This window comes from Chaetura pelagica, unplaced genomic scaffold (assembly GCF_000747805.2).
Source record: "Chaetura pelagica isolate M959 unplaced genomic scaffold, ChaPel_1.0 scaffold425, whole genome shotgun sequence".
Taxonomy (NCBI): domain Eukaryota; kingdom Metazoa; phylum Chordata; class Aves; order Apodiformes; family Apodidae; genus Chaetura; species Chaetura pelagica.
In genome coordinates this window covers 4563649-4575871 of record NW_009953205.1, presented here as the reverse complement: position 1 = coordinate 4575871, position 12223 = coordinate 4563649, and the positions used below count along the sequence as shown (strand labels likewise).

The 12223-nt window shown below is 36.6% G+C and overlaps 1 protein-coding gene across 1 annotated transcript in view; it reads right to left on the bottom strand.

The window, feature by feature from the left end:
* Positions 1-3413: 3413 nt before the first annotated feature.
* SHCBP1 (SHC SH2-domain binding protein 1) overlaps positions 3414-12223 on the bottom strand; it is a 15555-nt gene continuing 6745 nt past the window's right edge. The window contains exons 8-15 of the mRNA XM_009997485.1: positions 11573-11806; positions 11303-11471; positions 9885-10005; positions 6847-6978; positions 5803-5921; positions 4966-5052; positions 4480-4621; positions 3414-3736 (exon numbers count right to left, since the gene is read on the bottom strand). Coding sequence (XP_009995787.1) covers positions 3414-3736; positions 4480-4621; positions 4966-5052; positions 5803-5921; positions 6847-6978; positions 9885-10005; positions 11303-11471; positions 11573-11806 — 1327 coding nt within the window. The remainder of the gene's footprint in view (positions 3737-4479; positions 4622-4965; positions 5053-5802; positions 5922-6846; positions 6979-9884; positions 10006-11302; positions 11472-11572; positions 11807-12223) is intronic.

The following is a 12223-nucleotide window of genomic DNA, read 5'->3' as shown; positions in this document are numbered from 1 at the left end:
GGAAAGATTGTTAGCATTAAAAAAAGAAGTTCATTTATTTACCACTGTAAGTATATTTTTCAGACCAGCAATACAACCTCCTGTACAACTGCTGCCTATTACTTCTGAAACCAGCCTGAGCAGTCCCCATGTGTTTTTTCATCAAACAATAACTAAATTTTTGGAAATATTGTTTGAAGTTGAGATAATAAATAGCCAGTTAGTATTTTTCTTTGTCTAATTAATAATTTACTGAGTTTTAAACTAGAAGCTCTAACTTAACTGATTTGCTTCAAAAGCTGTTTCATATGTTTTAGGCTTACAGCTACAGCTGTTAAATCTTTTGCCTAGAATATGTAATTTTTATTAATCTAGATTAAGGCATGTAAATGTCAATGCTTAATTACCAGAATATCTGTGTTGTCTAGGAATCCGCTGGGAAAAGGGGATTTAGAAAAAAGGAGTATACACCTAATTTGCTGTCCACAAGGCGAGATGAATGCAATTCGTTGTGCATCATTGTCCAGGGTTCAGGTATGATAAGCAAGGACAAGACATGCTGTGTGCGGCTTATTCCTCCTGGAAATATTTGTATGGCAGTAATTTATCTACTCAGTAAAGACTTGAAGGGACAGGGAAAAGGTTAAAGACAAAGCTCAAGGCTGGCAAGCTTTGAGAAAGGAATAAATAGTGAAAAGGCCAGGCAAACAATAAAATGAGCCCAGAACCAGCTAGGTAAGCCATAAGGAAAACTTAGTTGCACATTTAATAAGCATAAAATCTAGGAAGTCCAAGAACGACAGGCTAGATACACAGGGAGAAAGTTATTTTGCAGCTGCTTAAAAATTTCTTGGGACTAAATGTTTTTACCAGCTTTTATTTGACAGCTTTCCTTTGACAGAAAGGATTCTGGAATTAGTTTCACGTTTGGGGAGCAGAGAACATTCACAGAGAAGAGTAGATCATTAGTCATTGCTATAATATCAAGTACTTTTAAGAAAAAAAACTAAGAAAGTTAAGAAAAAATTAAAAATTTAAGAAAAAAGAATTTAGGAATAATATTTACAGATGAAAAACTGAATATATAATTTAAAACATATAATCCACTAACAAAATGCATCTCTCTGAGTTGACTGTACAAACCGTGTGTTAATTAACAGTTTTCCCTTTCTATTTAAAGATTTCTCCTTCTGGTCTTCAAGGGGAAATTAAAGCTGCAAAATAAAGAAAGTTACGTATATCAGTGACAGAAGTGATAGGGAGAAGAAAATTCTGAGAGAAGAAGGCTCCATTCAAAGATTAATCCCTTGGGGCTTTACCGTCATCACAAATGTAACCACAATTTTATAATACAATTCCTGCGCAAAGGAAATGGCTAGAAGTTTGAGTAGCAGCCTCATCTTCTCACATCTTGCTCCTTGACTTACTGACAACCTGCACAATAGAATCCTCATTGGCATCTGGCACAGGAATAGGCACAACTGTGCTGGTACTGAAAGCAAAAGAGTTACTTTTTTTTATATATCTTCAAAAATTTAAAGTTGAAATTCAATAAAGGAAAAAAAGAGGTTTTCAAGAGATAGGCCAGTCTTGCAACCAAGTGCAAGAGAAATAAATGCTCCCTACACATCATGAAGGCAGCTCACTCAGAAGTACACTTTCGAAAAGATGAAGGAACCACAGAACTATTTTTTTGACCCAGACCTTTAATAAAGATTTATTAATAAAGATCACACTTTTGAAATAAAAGCATAAATTCAAAGCACAAAACATGGCATGTGACCTGATGAATAGCTTGAGATACTAAACTACTGCTAGTCTTAGCAAAGGCTTTCAGTTGACTCAAGTATTTTTTTAAAGTCACTAATAACAAACATTTATGGATCTGTGCATGTTGAGATATTGCAATGGCACTTATGTTAATGAAAATGCAAAAGGTTTGTCCTGAAGTCCAGTGACCTGAGTAGAACAAAACAGAAGCAGTGGGCTAAAAAAGCTGCAATCAATTCTGTGGTTCGCATAACGAAAACAAAAGCTTGTGAATGACAACTTTCTCTTGTCCTTTCTATCAGTTGCTCACACGAAAACTAATCATGTACTGTAGTGAATTTTGATTGTCCTGTCATTTTAAGAATGGCTAGAGTGAGAAGTCTGTGGAACAGACTATTTGTATCCACTTCTAGGCAACGCATTCATTTCTAGTTAAGGCATACACCTGCTAAGCTACTTTCAGAAATTACTACAAAGTCAACTGGCAACATACTTTCCCAGGCTACCATCCTATTTGATTCTGTTTAATAAAATGTCCTGAGACACTTAGGAGTTAGTATTTTCCTACATTTCATGCAACAGTTCAAAAATTAACCTACAACTCCTGAAGACAGTACAGAAGTTTGAAGAAGGCATCTCAAGTTGTAATTAAGAATGAAAGGCACTGAGAAGGAAGAGTCCTCAGTCAGGCAGTCCTTCCAATTTCTCCCTCAGGTAAAATCTAAAAAAGTGTAACAGTGAGCCAATGAAGTGCTTTTGTTTTACTCAATGTTCCGCAGCTGTGGGCTGATAATATCACAGTGAAAATTTTTAACATTTCCCATTCACTTCCAAAACTTCAGGTGCTACAAGTTGCAAGGAGTTTTAAAAATTTTACAATAATGCACTGAATTATTCAGTGCATAATAATGCACTGAAAGCTATAGTATGAATCGCACTAATAGACAGAAAGACTATTTTTTTCCCCTTCTTTATTCAGCTTAATGGAGCTTAGATGCTGTCCTGCCTAAGAAGAAGGTGCAGAGGCACTGGTAGCTGTTGAAAGTCAAGAGCTGGGCACAAAAATATATAGAAGACTGAATGATGTTACTCTTCCAACTGCTAAGTTTTCTAGAAATTCATTCAGGCATGAAACATGGCAGCAAATCACTGCATTCCTAAGGAGGAGCATTTCACTAGCTTCTGGTTAATGCAAAAATTTAAAAGTATTTCAGACTCTTAGAGGATAGGTGTCAGCTGCAGCCTAATGACACTTTAAAAAAAAAACATGGAAGAAGATGTATCACCAATTGCTGCAGATCTGTTGTCCACTCTTTCATGATGAACCCTACCTGTATTTTTCTTTCTTTGAAGGTTTTTCTTTTTACAATGAGAAGTTAAATAAATATACTAAAAAAATTCAGAGGTAGCAAAGAAGCAACACATAGATTAGCAGAATACATGTACAGTCTCCACATTAGACTTCCATTTTTCTACCATATTATCTATACTTGCAGCAAGGAAGCAAAGTTTCCACATGCAATACATATACTATTAATAAATATCTGTCACATTTTAGTAATATTATGAAAGGCTAATAGAACAGGTTAACTCCTTGGAAAACAGCAGTGAAAATAAAAGCTTCTGCAAATCTCCCATTGCAATGCCATCAGGAGTCAGGGTGGTCAGAAAAGAAAGGTACCAAAACTTCCTTTCCCATTCCATTTAAACTGATTGCCCACAATACGAACAAACATTTCCTGTGACATTAAGTTGTCATCAGCTTCCATGATTCCCAGTTCACTCAGTCTTTTCTTGTGCATCTGGCTCTTCTTTGCAGATATAGCCCCAAGTTCATCTGCAATTTCGCAATTGCCATCAGTTTGTTCACAAATCACACCATGCGCATAAAGCTCCAACTCATCAGTTACACATTCAGGTAGGTCTTCTTGCCTGAAGCCTTCAACACCGGCTGTCCCACCACTTGACTGGGCAGGCTGTGTATTCCCTAAGTCAGGAAACAAGAAAATGTCAACAACCACACAAAACAGTCAAATAATTTGAAGCTCCTGGAATTAAATTTTCTTCAGGCTTCACACTTTTTACCTCTTTTCACTCACTTTTTGGATACTTAGTGACAGCCACATATTCCAAATGCAGTCTAAGATGCTTAAGAAAAGTTTCTTCTTGAGATGACTTCAAGTTGCCAAGTGATGTTAGACAAAGTTACAGTGGGTTTACACATTGTACTCAATGACAGTTCTTCAATAAGACATAGTATGAGAAACACAGCTGTCATTCTATTTACCACAGAGAACAAATTCTGTGCTGGGAGCATGTCTCAACTATAATGCACTAAAGAAAATACAAGCAGAGAATTATCGTGAACCAGAAAAGCTGTAAGAGAAGCCACATCTCCTTTCTTGCTGGTTGCACTCCTGCTTCTGTATGACCCAAGGAGGCCTCAGTCCTATAGGCTCTGCTTAACAGGAGCACAGATCAGGCTGCTAAGGACTTCACAATCAAAGTGCACACACACCGTCAAGCACAGACATTCACAGTATTCAAGGGCAGCAAATTCAGGTTTTAGGAAATTCCAGTGTTCAGAGAGTTGTGGAGATTTATTTCAGCTAAGTCAATCTAGACATCATTAGAATATTTAAAAGATTTGATTATTAATTATGCAATCAAAAAATCTGCATATACTAGATTTACTAGTTTTAGAAGTTTCTTCTAGGAAGAGAAAAATACCTTTTGTTCTCTCTGCTGAAGCATCCTTTAGATCAGAGGTCACTGTTGGTCTAACCAGGACCACACCATATCCTTCATTATTATGGATCATATTATTAACCATGGTTATCTTGGGGATGTCATAATGTTCATCTAAGAAGTTCTGCAGCAAAGAAATGGAAATCCAACATGTTATGTCCAGCTAAAGGTTGCAAAATATTCTAGTTTTAGGTAGAATTAGGTCTAAGTATCAACTAGAATTTTATTATTTGTCTATGCAAGTGACATTGCAAAAGGCATTTTCTTTCCGGCAGATAAGAAATAAAACAAGTATCCTGCTTTGGTGGACGTACCCAAGGCAGGCAAGTACGATCATCATCATATGTGACATACAAGAGTTATACCATAAAGCAGCAAGTTTATAAGCCAACATAAATGCCAATTATTTGCATTTATTCTAGCAGCTATAAGCTTTTGAAAAACAAATACCATTTGCCTTGAACTGACCTTTATAAGTATTCCCTCCTTGCAGTGGTGTATGCCATTGCCTAACAGGGTGCACGTACTGCCAGGATATATTTCCACACCAGCACCCTACAAGATAAAATTGGTGGCAGCTCACAAATAGTTTGGGCACATTTCCAATTTAACTTGGCAACTCCTTTGTAGATCTTTGTGCTTAACAACCAGTTTGCACAATGCAAAATTTTATCGTTACGCCAGCTTCACAGCTTTATTAACTAACTTAAGCAGCTATACCCAAGGTTGAGGCCCCCTGTTATTGCCACCAGTCCATAAATCTCTGCTAAAGAGGAACTGCACAGCCTTGCAGTACTTGCTTGTTCTTTAGTCATTCACCTCAACACACATAGACCCATCGCTCTTCAAAATGTTCAAATCAGAGTTCAGTTCTGTGTTTACCACCTTTCTGTAGGAACCAATGGACAAGGTGAGCAAAAAAGGCGTTTCATTTACAGAACACATGCAAGGTTTAATGAGAAAATTATTTATGGGCAGAGAAAACAGAAAATCACTTTTAAAGTATTGTAAGACAATGAGTCCAGCAAAGCAGCAGCAGTTATTTCATGGATGTCCCTTGTTACTACTATATCATTTTCATATCATCACAGACAAATCAGCATAAGACACTTCACTGGACACTATTAGAGGCTACAAGACCCCTGGGACCAGTCTCTTAAACTTAGTAATACATATCTCTCCAGAATGAATTTGTAGAAGTTCTCTCAAGAGCAACAGAGGTCATCCCAGTACTGACTATTATTTCCAAGTGGAAACCTTTCTTTCAATTTAGAAAATAAGCTAGAGATAAGAATTTGTTAGTACCTTAGCACCATAAAGATCTGAATTTTTCATTACTAGCTCAGCTGATATTCGGACTGTTATGCCTGTAGTTTCACACTGTAACACACAATTCTCCAGGGTGGTTTTCCCATAATGGACATCTACATACAAAGAAAACAAATTTTGTTAAATGAACCAGTTACGCAAAGGTTAACCCCTCCTACAGATAGATGGATTGTAACATTTTTGCTGTGTGATAAAATTACTATTTACATTTTATCCCCTTCTGGTTAATTTTACTGATTTGCCCACGCAGGGTTTAAACTCATGCTATTTTTCTAGTGTGAGCAGGAACACTGCTGCAAGGGAGCACTAGTCAGAGATTAGACTTAGAAGGCTTTTGATTTATTTTTTTTTAAATAGTGACAGCAATTATTAATTTCATTACAGACCTAAGAGACTTCTGAATTAATAAGATATTAAAAACATTTATAGAGGTGCTAGTAAACATTTTACCATGTTGGAAACCAAATGTCTGTTGAAGCAAAGTATTAATTAGCACATTCTGCAAAGATAGAAGGCCACAGCAAATAAACTCAGTGGGTACAACTTAGAATTATTTGAGTCTCAGTTTGAATGTGCTGTCAGCACAGTTCTAGGACTTCTGCGGCCCATGACATTCCTCAGTGAAGAGCTGGCTGGGTTCAACTACAACTGAATATTGCCATGGGGGTTCTTTTGTGGAAAGAGGAATGATTTCTCTTTCCATGTACCCTGGCATAGGCTATGCAGCAGTCAGTAAGGCTGCCTTAACAGCAGAAAATTATTAAGTCAAATGATCTTATCCGAATAGAATAAAATGCAAGAGCCACAATAGCTTAAAAGTACAGAAAGTAGAAGTTATTTTGACAGCCACATTGTAAGTTTAGGGGGAAAAAAAAAAAGACACCTTGATATTTATGCCTGTAGGGCTAATCTCTACAACATTTTAGTAAAACTAGTAAGCTCTAACACTGGATCCCAGCTTTGATTCCAACAGTAAACTATCAAAGACTCACAAAAAGTTTAAGGTACTTTTGTACTTACTTAAAATTCCCTCCACAGCATCATGTTGCACTAACTTCAAACTGGAGATCCTGACATTGGCTCCTGTACAGTCAACAAAGTTGTCTCCTTCCCCTCGTTTTTCTATCACTATATCATCTGGCAGACCATAGCCTTAAAGCAGAGGTGAAAATGTAAGTTTGATTAATAACTGGTAATAGTCAGTTGCTCAGTACATAATGGACATTTAAATTAAATATAGAAGTTTAAAATTTGAGGTCTAATATCTTAAACAGGATTTTCCACCCAATGACCTTGCATCTTATCTATACCAAGGTACTGACACTGAAAGCCAAACTCAAAAGTTACTATACTTAAATGACAATAAAATGCAAAATTATTTTAGGCAATTGAACAAAAGGGTCACTGAGCTCCCACTTGCCAAGGCCAAAGCTATCACTCTCAAAAGATACAACCGGGCAGGGAGATGCAGTAACCAAGGACACATGGGCACCTGCATTCTGCTTTCAAAGTACAGAAGTTCACTAGAGCAGGCAGAGATTCCAAAAAGCACAAGGGGAAAAAGCAGTAACCACCACAATACAAGGAAGCAAGTGCAAAGGACTTTGTGTTATCAGTAACATTCACTCAACTTACCTATTTATATGAAACTTGGGTCTAAATATAATGTTCCTGTATTACCTGGGCTTCCAGATTAATTCAGATTAAAAAGAAACTTTCACAAGCATATGCCAGCATTGATTTACTAAAGCTATCCACAGTTGTCAGCATTCAACCACTTACAGGGAAATTTATGAGCATGTAAAGCTTTTATTGCTTGTCACTGACAAGAATCATGGTAAGGAAAGCAATAATGCAACGTCTATTAAAGCAGCACGAGTCCTACCATTTTCTGAAAGCACACACCAACTCAGATAAGAAGTCCCTGAGCAAAATGCTAGCTTTTAACCAACCACATAAATAAATACTGTAATGTACAAGTAGAAAGGTTAAAAAAAGAAAACCTTTGAACAAGAGTTGGCAGAAAGTTTGAAAGACAGCAGGTTTAATGCAAAGTTAAGTGATTGATACTTCAACACAATATACTATCCAGAAATCCTTTCCTACTGCTACTGATGTATGGTCACCTCTGGAGAGAAGGTGGCATGGAGCAGTTTACTTCCAGTACATAAAAAGAGAGCACCACAGGGCAGCAAGTGGCAGATCTAGCTTAACTTCACATCACTACAGAAGGAGGTTATTATCCAAGGCAAGAGTTTTAGGAATAATTGTCCTACAGACTACCTGCAGTTATTTCTTACCATGCTTTTAGCTTGTTGTGCACTTCACCTCCAAAGTAGCAGCTTTAGGAGTAAGAAGGAAGTTGGTGACAAGACAAGGAACAGAGAAGAGTTACCTACTATCAAATGGTGTTGACTACACAGCATAGCCATGGCCGCATGCCCTCCCTGTAAGCTAAGTGACTCCATAGGAGCTAAAGGCAATTGGCAGCTGGCAACTCATCACAGATATTAGATGTGCTGATGCTACAGGTTCCCATCCACCTTGATCAGCTACTATACAAGCAGAAGAGAAGTTCTTAGGTGCCTTTGCTACACATTTTTGTCAACTGTTAAAGTTATCCTTAACATGACTTCCTGCAGCTGCTACTGTTTTTACCTTATTTAGTCCTTTTAAGTTTTTCTTTATCCCTGACTTTCTAATTATCATACTTCCAAACTTAGTACTGACTTGCACGGTGGCTGGGAAAAAAACAAAAAAACTCCACTAAGAAAAGTGATATTACATTTTTGAGGAGTCACCCCTTCATCCCAAGGAAGCCACCAAAATGGCCAGCTGCTCAGATTAGTGCCAAGAAAATTTTTCTTGATGCTCCTACTTCAAACATTCTTAGCTGCTACTACTGCTATAGAAACTTCTTTAACGAGACTCCATATAAGAAGATTAAATACTCCAACACTTACTCATTATTAAGAAGGTGGTTCATATTAAAGACACTCATTTATATGCCTTGCTCCTTAAAACAGAGCAGCTCATCCTTTGCACAATTTGTATTACTGTTTCGTCAAAGCTAGAAAGTAAATGCCACTTGATACAATTTTAGAACAACATCATTCTTGCAGATAAATAAAGCACTTTACTGAGGGTCTTTAGCCTGCATTTGCATTGCCTATCAGCATGCATATCTATATAAATCAAACCTATACAAGAGAAATTAAGTGAGTATCTGAACTGCTGCACAAGCCCCAATTATATGACTATTACACTGCAACAGAGTGTGCATGCCTAAAGCAGAGGAACTACATTGAGAAACCAAGAATTGTAAGGAAGAGATAGAAACATATCCTAGACAAAGCAGAAGTATTTCAAACAAATGTTTTGCAAGAAAAATGGAGTCACATATGCTGTGTCTGTTTCTACAGAATAAATACATGTTAAGTCAACAGCTCCTTCCTCTGCCCATATGCTTCACATAAAACCGATTCACCTTGGCAGACCTCCCACACATTGCTGACATGCAGCAAGTGCCAATAAACGAAGTACTAAGAGCCTTTGGCTCCTTCCCTCTGTATTCACCAGTGCTACACTGGCAGTGAGTCTCAGAGCATACCTCTAAAGCAGATTAAGACATGCAAAAAACAATGACATCTCTCAAGTATTTTTAAGTTATTGCCTCTAAAAACTGAAGCCTCTCAGAATTACTTTTGTGCTTCCTAGATTAAAAAAAACAAACAAAAAACAAACAAAAACAAAGTCTCTCATGTTTCTGTTTAATGCTCCCTATTATGTTCATAAACAGGATTAATTAATACAAATAGGAGGAAAATATGAATTTGCTGTTAATTAGCAAAATTTGCAGTTTATTTGCAAAGTAACTGTGACTAATGCAACAATTTACTCCATTGTGCATGAGACATGGCTCTACAAGCAGAAATAGGAACACTGTGAAGGAAAAAAAAAATGTTCCAGCCAAACTCTGCAGAAAGTAAATCCTTATGCAGTTAGTTTAAGACATTCAGTTTACTTTGGTTTAAGGACCTTTATGCTAGAAAACCTACCTTCTAGTTCAACTGAATCAGCAATGCAGAAGACACCATCTACAACATAATGACCAGGACAGATGATGACTGTGTCTCCTTCATAACAAGCATTTACAGCTGCCAGTGGATCATTGTGAAACTGTAAAAGACAAACAATATAGTCAGCTCCTGAACAATGCTAAAAAAAATGATGCATTTATGCCCTTAAATCTTGACTTCCAATTAAATGTTTAAAATATTTATTTTGTTTAAAATAAACCCTTTTTAACAATGCCAGCAATACACAATTTCCACTTTGAATTCAGGAATCATATCACTCTCTGGACACATGAAGCCTTGAAACATTCCTTTGAGGCTTGTGTCATGTCCATTTCCCCAAAAGAAAAGGAGGCCAGAGACACAGATGGAAGAGCATATGCAAGAGTAAAGCAAACCTCAATACTGCCTTGGTTCCAGGCCAACATTTGAATTGTGCCTTAAGTGACATGCCTTGAAATACTGAAGAAAGAGATTACAGAAAGAAAAGAAAATAAACACGAACAACTCAGAAAATAGATCTGAGCTGGTCTGAATGCTGCCATAACTCTTCACTCCTGGTGCAAGTCATCTAAAAATAGAGTTTAGGTATTACAGAGGCAAATATGGGGTCCACTTGTTCCTTTATCTCCCCAGAGAGTGCAGGGTGATATTCTTCACAAATATTACTGGGGGATTCTGTATGGAAGGATAACAAATAGTACAGAAAAATCGCATATTTATTGCTTCACAGCAAATTCCAAGGTAAGCATAGTGAGAACATTTTTCAATTGCCAAGTCAGAAAATCTGATTTATAGGCCAAAAGATAATCTAGGATCTTCCTTGTGGCTCCATTTTGGCCATCTGTAATTAATAAACTTGATCAGAATGCAGGAAGCAATTTTATTTGGGCCCAAGGGATCCAGACTGTTCTTAACAGCTGAAATGACAAGTCCTGTGTGAATTCACTAGAACTAAACATAACTGCTCTAAATGTATCTCCTACACAGAGCTGAAGCAACAGAATTACATTTTTATTCTTCAAACTCTAGATCATTATCAGTAGCTTCAAAAGATACAGGTATATCAAAACTAAATATAAGTATTATAAATATAGGTTATATAAATATAAACCTTAATATGTTTCATTGTAGAATTATTACAGAAAGTCTACCTCATTATTTCCTATACACAGAAAGAAACTGTTGGTATTGACTACTCAGCAGACAAGTGAATTAAAATCAATTATTCGTATCATCCAGTCTTACCTTAATATTTAGATTACTGTGCTTTTTTTGAACTGACAAAAAATAACACTGTGCAAATGTAGTATCTTGCACAAGATAAATTAATGTATTCTTGCACATTGTTTCTTGAAGACAAAAAAGTATTAGCAGACAGGTAACTCCTGTTACTGTACCTGTATTTCTAGTTCTTCACCACAAGATTCAGGGCAAAGTTTGTCCCTTATCAGTGACTGCAGCAGACCTGACATCATGGTTGAGGACACAACATGAGTGATCTTGGTACCTGTTGGTCTCAGTCCTTTAGCTTGGAGACCACTGTATTTTTGGTAACCAAACACATACCTGAAAGAAGAGCAACAAAGCCATCACTTCTTTCCTGAGTAAAGAACATCCAAGTGTAGCTTCCCATATGACCCTCCTCCTTACACAAACCCACTGAGTACCTCAGCAGAGGGTTCTCAATTAGTTTCAGCTTTTGTTTTAAATGTTCCATTTTCTCATACAATTTTAGTCCTTCCACCATAGAGACATTTTCTATTTCTGAATCTGAACCACTGCTTGATATGCTGTTCCTCACATCTAAAAATGTCCTGTAAAGCTCTTCACATTGAGACAACAAGTTCTGGTAATCGGCTACAAGTCCAGAAGGCACACGGTGCTCAAGGATGTCATAATGCCTGCAATTCAGAGCAAAGGATCAGTACATTTTGTATTTACAGTTTTGAAATATAAAATAGAAAACTGGAAAGAATCTGAGGAGCTCTGCACCAGTACTTTAGTCAAGATTCTCCACAATATATATCAATACTTCTCAATTTCTTTTGAAAGCAGTAGAACCAAAAATCTGAACAAAAACATATTGCTTTCCAAATAATTGCACATTCACCTTGAAACCTTTTATTACACAACTAACAGAACCTCACTCTATGACAGAGGCATAAGCACAACTATAAAAAAATATTAAGAATTTAGAAGGTAATAATATATCAAAATTAATCTATTTTTAAGCATCTATTAGAAAAACTGATGTCTGAAATCAAAGACAAATGCTATAATGTTAAATCTTTATTAGCAACAATCTACTAATTACACTA